We start from the raw sequence: 8,326 nt of genomic DNA, 5'->3' as shown, positions 1-8,326 counted from the left end.
AAATGAATATTAATAACAATATATATAAGTGCCGGTGTGGGTGCGGGACGGGATACCTCCCCGCACGCAAACTCCGTCCATACTCGCACTCATTACTCAAATTGTGCGAGTATTTTAAAACCTGTAAGAGCGGGGATGCAGGAAACACATTGGGTGCGGGTAGAATTACCATTCTTAATAATAATAAAAAGAAATAATAATAATAATAATAATAATAATAATAATAATAATAATAATAATAATAATAATAAAAAGAGATAAAAATGGATGGAACCAATCCATTTTCGTCTCTACTCCTTTCTGTCGAACCAATCAAGATCTTCTAGACATTTTTCAATTTTATTTATTATTTTGCCCTTATACCCAGCCCTGTTAGAGGTGAAAAAATTAAAAAAAAAAAAAAAAAAACGGACCGATCAAAAAATTGATAATGAAAATCAAACTTTTTGAATATTTTGAATTTTGATTCAATGTTTTGGTTGGTTATGATTGACGAATTCTTATTGTATATAACAAAAATATATAAGTTTCAAAAAAATAATTAAACGAATCTTGAAAAATAAGTAAAGTGTCACATTATACAACTTTATTACAATTCTTTATTAGGATTTAAATTTGTGACGTAAGAGAACTACAGAGATGCAAGCTAATTGGCATGCATTTGGTATTTATGCATAGATTGTTAAGATATGTTTACATGTAGTTTAGCCACACCTGAATACAGGATGGTAACTTGTCACGCCCCACTTCTAGGACATGACCCGACCGTACCGTTACATGAAAACTTGTAACAATACGAAGCCTAACCGCACGTATCTCTCGAAACCTTCATAACAACACTTAAATACATAACAATTCCACAACCCAAAATTACAAAATATAAGCAACTAGTTCTTCCCAAAAGCTCATTAAATCCACACACAAATTTTTACAATCATGAGTAGTATATCCAAAATACGTCACAAGCACAACGGGTTACCAAAAATACAAGGGTCAAAGGGAATTTCCAAAAGAAACAAACATTTGTGATAAGCTCCAACACTAGGACTAAGTCTCTTAGTTTCAAAAGTCACCTTCGAGACCCCACCACTTGTGCTCATGCTATTCACATGTCCTTACTACTCTGAAACATGAGAAAATAAAATACAAATAATGAGCTAATGCCCAGTAAGTGATACTCCTCTCAACCCCGGATCAAGTAACCCCAAAATAATACAAAAAGCTATAGAGTAATAACTCGATGCAAAACTCGATCTTTAAACTATATCGAAGTCATAATATACTTTCATCATACTATACACAAGTTCACAAAGCAAGAAACTTTAGCTACATGGGCATCAACAATATTTCATAATACAATAATTTCAAAAGCACAAACCATACCTTAACATATGACTCATTGGCAACCTACAACCACCATTATATTCTGTGGCACATGCCATTATCGGTATAATGGTTCAAAAAGACTCGAAGATTCGGAATGAGTTAGGCTCGACGATTCAGAATGAGCCGGATGGAACGTTCCAACAAATAATTCAAAAGACTCGATGATTCGGAATGAGTCAAGCTCGACGATTCGGAATGAGCAATTAGGAACGTTCCAAGCCAAACAAAACAAACAACAAAATGTAGGTTGCCTCATGAGTTTGATGAAATAATCAAAATAGTTCTTATAATCAAATAGCCCGATGTAGCAAAAATCATTTCCTTGAAATCACATAACAAATTAAGTACATATTTCCAAAATAGATAATAAGTTTATCAAACTAGGAAATATGCAAGGTATAAACCATTCCCAAAATAATAATTTTCTTAGTACATAACTCTTTAAAAATCATAGAATAGTTTATTAAACCAAAGTAATTTCAAAGGAATTGAAATGGCTTAGTTGGAAGAACTTAAGTTAATATAAGCATGAGGTTAAGAGTTCAATTCTCTCTTTAAACAAATAATACATTTTATAAGCATGTAATACATATAGAAAAATAAACATAAGGTATGCTAGCAAGTAGAGTGGAACCCACGACCTACTACTACTTACACAACAACCACAAGCCATTCTACCATCTCAACACTTGATGACTATTCTAGTCCAGATTATATAAGTAAACCATTCTTGTCCGGAAACACAGTTCACAACAATTCCAGTCCAAAAACGCAGCTCAAAATTTCAATATACAACTCAAATCACAAGTTTAATTTGTAGTATAGGGTAAAAATAGTTTTGAGAGAAATACACACTTACAAACCAGAAACATTTTCAGTCCAATACTCAACATTTCCCGGGCAAAAACAAAATTCTAAAACACAGTTCTGACAGATATTTCCAGTCCAAAAACCTAATTCAAAACTTCAATATAAAACCCCAAAACACAAGTTTAACAACTCAAACACATAGCATAGCACAAAATACTTTTAACTCATACTAACCCTAGAAAGGGGTATTCAAAGTAGTAGAGATTCCAAAATAGGTTATGGGATTTGCAAAATAAGGAGAGAAGAGTTAACCACTTACCTAAAAACATCCAAATCTTAGCTATTAAGCTCGCCCAAAAACTCTTTGTCAAAATCCCTAATATTATCAAACATTAATCTTAGGGCTCAAATGATAAACCCAACTTAAAGAGTGAAATATAGATGTCAAACTTACCTAGAATACTCCAATAGCTTTGAGATCTAAGCTTGAAGAAGATGGAGATCAAAGCTCCAAGGTTTTTCCTTCCCCTATCTCTCTCTAGTTAGCTCCCCTTATCTTCTTTCAAATGAAATGTTTATCCAAGACCAAAGTGGTTCCTTAACCTTTAAGGGTAAAGAGGGGTAATTTAGTAAATTCATCCAATATCAATTTTAATAACCTTTGACTTGTTGACCTATTTTAATAACATAGGTATATTTTTATTTCTAAGATAGTGGGTATAATAGTAGCAATTCAGAGCTTCAATGTCCATTCAATCATTCATACAAACTTGAGAGAAGTAAATAAACTTGCAATAATTATAAAATTGACCCGTGTTTTTTTTCTCTAAAACCCTCAACCATTGATGAACTCTAATGGGCGGCTGTGATTCGTCCTCACTTTTTACCAGAGGACCTTGCCAATACCTCTTGAAATGTCCAAAATGAAAGAAATTTAACAGTTGCCACCAATATGTGAAATCATGAACACGACAGGATGTAAAGGTCTAAAGAAAGGGTAAGGAGAAATATCAACATGCTTCCAAGTTCAAATCATAAAGAATGATGACACTTGACAGTGAATGCTCTATCGGGAAATAGCAAAACTTAGAAGATTTCTTCCAAATTTAACATAATCTCGAAAGCAAAAAAACTTCGTACTGTTACATGAGCAAATGGGGGCATGGTACCTGAGAACAAGCTTCTTGATACCTCCCAACTGCACAAAGCAGATGTGTGACAGATAATGAATTGTCTGTTCTAACCATATTTTCAGCAACCACCTGCGCAAGTATAGCAAGAAGTGATGAAGTATGAGATATTGAGATGAATTATCCAAATAAAGTCTAGCATAAAAGGACGCAGTTAGAGAAGCAAGTACCTTCACTGCAAGTTCAAATAGGGACTTTGACACTGCAGATGAACGAGCAAGAGCACGTAATGCTTTTGCATAAAAATATGAGCTCTCTGAGGAGTTGAAAGTAGCAAACTAACAGCAGCTTCTAAGTTTCCAACGGACTATACAATTTTTTTAGAAACTGAATACATACAATACAAACGTATAAAACACATATTCCAATGAAAAAACTCAATCCCATCATCAAAATAATGCAAATTCCAACCTGAAACTTCTGTTCCATTGCATGAATTTCATTTATCTTATGAATGAGGATAGTCTATAAAATACAGCCCCGTCGATTATGAGCTAAGAAAGGAAAAAGCAAAATGGAGGGAGAAAATAAACTGAGATCATATAAAGAAATAACAGTAACAGATTTTTTAAAGAATAGAATTTAAATAATTAATTATCAAGAATGAATGGCATTTTAGCTTCTAACCTCAACTTGACCGTACAAATGTTTGATAATAATGAGCTGCTTGGCAGAAGCAACAATGGAAGGGTTACACCCATCCAGCTCAATATGCTTCAACTTGGGACCACCAAAGCTTAATGGGATTTGTTCCAGACAATAACAACATCTTAGGACTAGACGCTCAAGACATAGTAAAGTGTATGTTTCATCGCTTTGCCATTGCTTGAGTTTTTTATCCTCAATGAGCAAGAATCTTAATTTACGAAATTCTCCTTTAGCTACTTTCCACACTCTTCCCAATAAGGAATTTTCAAGCTTGAGCACCCTAAGCTCCGGCAACATTCCAATTGCCGTTAAATCTCTTTGAGAAAGTTTAGCCCCACTCAAGTTTAACTTCTTCAATTGTGAAGGAAACATAAACCTTTCGGGAAGGGTTACAATGCAGCCAATTGAAATTGAAATTGTTAGCCTTTCAAGCCATTCCAAATAGTCCAGATTATACAAAGTGATGGAATTGCTAGAAGAACTACCAATGTGAGTGGGCACCAAGTCTTTTTTATAAAAAAGTTCCACTTTTCTTATGCTTGGAAAATTGAAATACACTTCCCTTCCACAATGAGTTGGGCTCACCCAAGATAATGTTTGCAAATTTGTCATTGTAACCACGCTTGGAGGATCATCTATTGTATACAAATCGCCAAGTTCAAGATGCCTCAAGTGTGGTAACTGCCAAATTGTGGATGGCAAATGAATTGTAGGAGCTCCAATTTGTGGTTCATCACTGGAAACAATAAGTGTGTGCAAATTCGGGTTATTTGACACTATATTACCTAGCCCCTCAAACCTCTGACTTATAAATAAGTATCTCAAAAAAATTAAATGCCTCGAATGCATTGACACTCTTTGGAGGAATGGAGATGGAACAAAGGCCAAAACTCTTAACAGCTTGAAAGGTACAAAAGTTTTAGGATCATCATCAAAGAAAAAAATGGAGCGAGGTTTGTTTGTACTAAACAACACATAATAATCGAAACTATGTGTGTATAAACTTAACCAACGACTTGAATTTGCAAACTCACTTAATGGCAATGCAGTATGTTGCAAAGTATTTACTGCACAAAAAATACCTGCTTTTTGAGCTTCTCCAACACAAAAGGTATGTAAGGCACTATGCATCCTACAAGTCTTAATTTTGCCATCACGACCTTGGTTGCATATTAAGAGGAGACTTCTTTCAATAAATTCTTGTAAATACACATAACCTTGATTTTCTAACTCTTCATGCTCCAATGGCTCCAAAAATCCCTCAGCAATCCACAAACCAATAAGCTTTTTAACTTGGATTTCTTTACGTTTTGGAAAGACTCCAAAATATAAAAAGCAAACTTTCAAATGTTCGGACAATTGATTGTAATGGAAAGTGAGAGCTTTGTGATCTAGAATTCCCAGTGACTCCATTTCCTTTTTGACCTTCTCCCACTCCTTTAATATGTCATGACATTTAGCCAGACGTTTTGCAACTGCAACAATAGACCATGGTAGTCCATCACATATCTCTACAATATGACTCTTGATTTTCTCAAATTCAAGCGCCATCCGGCCTTTAAGTGAAACCATATTATTGCAAAATAGATCCCAACTTTGGTTTTGATCTAGCAAAGTCATGTAATTGGTATACTGATGGTGATAGAAGATAGGGTCGAATCTGAGATTGAAGTTCCCAGTGGTTAGTAGTATGGTACTCCCAGGATCACCGCAACAGACACACCTTTGGATATCATGCAAAGCTCGACTGTCGTGTATGTTATCCAATACAATTAGAAACCTTTTGGCACGCAATTGTGTCCTTACCTGCTCTGCAAGTTTATCAGCTGGAATAGCACTTCCTTCTCCAAATTTGTTTTCCACTGCGGGTAAAATTGAACGAAGAAGGAGGCGTAACATTTGGCTCTTGTTGTATTCTTGAGGCATTGTAATCCACCCACGTACATCAAAATAATCTTCAACTTGTCGATCTCCATACACACTTTTAGCTAAAGTAGTTTTTCCAATGCCCATCATCCCAACAATGAAGACCAAAGTTATCTTCTTATTTGAAGGGGGTACGAAGTAGGAGCTGGAGAAGAAGTGATTTAACATTGGCATGAGATTGTTGATTATCACTTCACGATCACGGTGACGACCCACCATTTTTCCGTCCACAAGGTCTGGAAAGCACTGTGAGGATCCATCAAATTTATCATTCTCAAACTCCGAATAAGAACGCTTTAGCCAATGATGAATTGATGGTTGAATTTTGTTCTCCTCATCATCTGCTTCATTGCTTACCTTGTCGATAATATTCAACAACTCTGATGCGCTTTCTGCTGCTTCTTGCAAGGCTTGATGGATTTGCCGGGAAGCTTTTTCCTCATCCTCTCTGTCTTTGGCTAACACAAAGTTGCTTAGTCGTATTTCGATGTTGTCTTCAGCTTTGAGTGCAAAGTCTCTGATTTCGATTTCCAAATCCTTGATTGCAGCAGCACCCCTGGATTCCTTTAGAAAGGCTTGCAAAGAAGAAATCATTTGCAAGAAAGAATGGATTATTGGTTCTTGATGATGAAGAGAGATCCTTGGGAAGGGTTGTAGAAACTCAAGCTTGATTGTTGCAATCAGAGAAGCTAAAGCAACACAAGCCATCTCTTTCCCTAGCCTCAATATTTTTCTGTTTGTTTGTATGAGAAATGTGAATGCTAGTAGCCTAGCTAAGAGGTTTGTGAGATAACACTCCTTCTCTTAATTTGCCCATTGCAGATATTAGCCTAAGTGGCATTGCACTGTTTTTATTTTTTATTTTTACTTTTTTTTTTTATTTTATTTTTTTTATTTTTTTTTTGTGAATAGAAATATATACAACCTAGAGGTAAATCAAACTAGGAATACCATCTACAACGGGCTCAACAAAAATTTTTAAAAAAGTGTTTAAAGAAAAATTGACCCCATTGACCACACCTTTTGGAGCCATGAAACCAATCTTGGACTTTAGTTAGCATGTCAAATATTTGACCTCTAACCTTTTAAGTTGTATCTAAAATAGCTCTCTCTACCTAGGGTTTCTAGGGTTTCACGTCGATCCATCGACTTCTTCCACGCGGGGTTTTCCGGTCGGTTGAACTAACTGGTTTTGTTATCGGCGAGTATGGCGTCAACGTCAGAAGTGCCAGGAGTTGCAGGGCTCGCCGCAAGGTGGGCGGATATGGTGTTGGAGGAGGAGGCCACGACGTTCATGCCGTCGGTGGAACCGGAGGAGGAAGATGCGGCGCCGGTTGTCGAGGAGGAAAGCTGGGGAGTTATAGGGCGCTTCTTGACACGGAAGCTAGTCAGGCTCGAGTTCATGAGTCAGGTTATGGCGTCGGTGTGGCAACCGGTGAGTGGATTTGAGGCAACAGAGGTAGAGCCTGGCCGTTTCCTGTTCGTCTTCCATCACGTAACGGACATGGAACGGGTTCTAAACAAGGGGCCTTGGTCCTTTGATAATAGCACCCTTGTGTGTAAGCAAGTCCCCGAGGGAGTGATGCCGGCGGATGTGGTGTTGGATTCGGTGGATTTATGGGTACAGCTGTATGGATTACCGAAAGGTTACTTGTCCGGTCCAATATTAGAGCAGATTGGGAACTTCATGGGAAAGTTTTTAAAGAGTGATGATCGTTTTGACAGTGCTCCATGGAAGGTATTTCATCGTATTAGGGTTTCGCTATCTGTTGATAAGCCCTTGAAAAGACGTATGAATTTTATTAAGCGGGACAAAACGAATTGCTGGGTCACATTCAAGTATGAACGATTACATACGTATTGCTATTTTTGTGGCATGCTAGGGCATTCCTATAAATTCTGCCGTCGTGCGAGAGACTCGAAGATGGCGGTCGAGGAATATTTGTTTGGTCCAGAGTTGCGTGCAGAGGGAGCTCGTGGCCCTAGGCCGGTGGGGGGCAGTTGGTTGTTGACACCAGGACGGCCGGCAATGGCGCAACGTACGCCGGTGAATATCGCGAGTGGGGGGCAGTCGTCGGATGGTGGAAATCGGCCCAATAACGCCGTGGAGGTGGAGTTGGTGGCGGTTGCCAAACGGCGCCGGGAAGATGTGGGTGATGATGGGATGTTTGTTGGTGGGGATGTTGTTATGGCCGAGCTCTAAAAAAACTCGCAGCAGGCGGGTTCTGGTTCCCAGATCTGCCCGAACCAATGAGTACCCTCAGTTGGAACTGCCGTGGCCTGGGTAATCCACAGACAATTCGTGAAGTTGTGAACATGGTGTCCCGTAAGCAACCCGACTTTGTATTTTTGATGGAGACTAAGGT

The 8,326-nt window shown here is 37.7% G+C and overlaps 1 protein-coding gene and 1 long non-coding RNA gene across 4 annotated transcripts; both read right to left on the bottom strand.

The window, feature by feature from the left end:
* Window positions 1-632: 632 nt before the first annotated feature.
* LOC109184005 lies at window positions 633-3,556 on the bottom strand. Of its 2 annotated transcripts, none has more exons than XR_002054678.1 (3): window positions 2,651-2,873; window positions 2,516-2,572; window positions 633-1,123 (listed from the first exon to the last, which is right to left on the bottom strand). It is a non-coding gene; the product is annotated as an uncharacterized LOC109184005 (long non-coding RNA). The 2 variants fall into 2 exon arrangements; XR_002054679.1 differs by lacking the exon at window positions 633-1,123 and adding an exon at window positions 3,366-3,556 and having other exon boundaries at window positions 2,507-2,572; window positions 2,651-2,799.
* A 192-nt stretch (window positions 3,557-3,748) lies between these two features.
* LOC109183998 (putative late blight resistance protein homolog R1B-17) lies at window positions 3,749-6,069 on the bottom strand. 2 transcript variants are annotated; one of them, XM_019334031.1, is made up of 2 exons: window positions 4,014-6,069; window positions 3,749-3,880 (listed from the first exon to the last, which is right to left on the bottom strand). In XM_019334031.1, exons 1-2 carry the CDS (start codon window positions 6,048-6,050, stop codon window positions 3,830-3,832), a joined length of 2,088 nt encoding a protein of 695 aa, XP_019189576.1. In that variant the 5' UTR covers window positions 6,051-6,069; the 3' UTR covers window positions 3,749-3,829. The 2 variants fall into 2 exon arrangements, with proteins under 2 accessions (XP_019189576.1, XP_019189577.1); XM_019334032.1 differs by lacking the exon at window positions 3,749-3,880 and having other exon boundaries at window positions 4,685-4,770; window positions 5,117-6,069.
* Between the last annotated feature and the right edge of the window lie 2,257 nt (window positions 6,070-8,326).

The sequence above is a fragment of the Ipomoea nil genome, unplaced genomic scaffold (genome assembly GCF_001879475.1).
Source record: "Ipomoea nil cultivar Tokyo-kokei standard unplaced genomic scaffold, Asagao_1.1 scaffold1237, whole genome shotgun sequence".
NCBI lineage: Eukaryota > Viridiplantae > Streptophyta > Magnoliopsida > Solanales > Convolvulaceae > Ipomoea > Ipomoea nil.
The sequence above is the reverse complement of the archived record's forward strand: the minus strand, read 5'-3'. Positions and strand labels throughout refer to the sequence as shown.

Coding starts and splice junctions, on each gene's coding strand:
- LOC109183998 (XM_019334031.1), bottom strand. CDS start 6,050: ATGATGGGCATTGGAAAAACTACTTTAGCTAAAAGTGTGTATGGAGAT. Junction 3,881..4,013: donor ATTTGTACGGTCAAGTTGAG/GTTAGAAGCTAA, acceptor TTCCTTTCTTAG/CTCATAATCGACGGGGCTGT.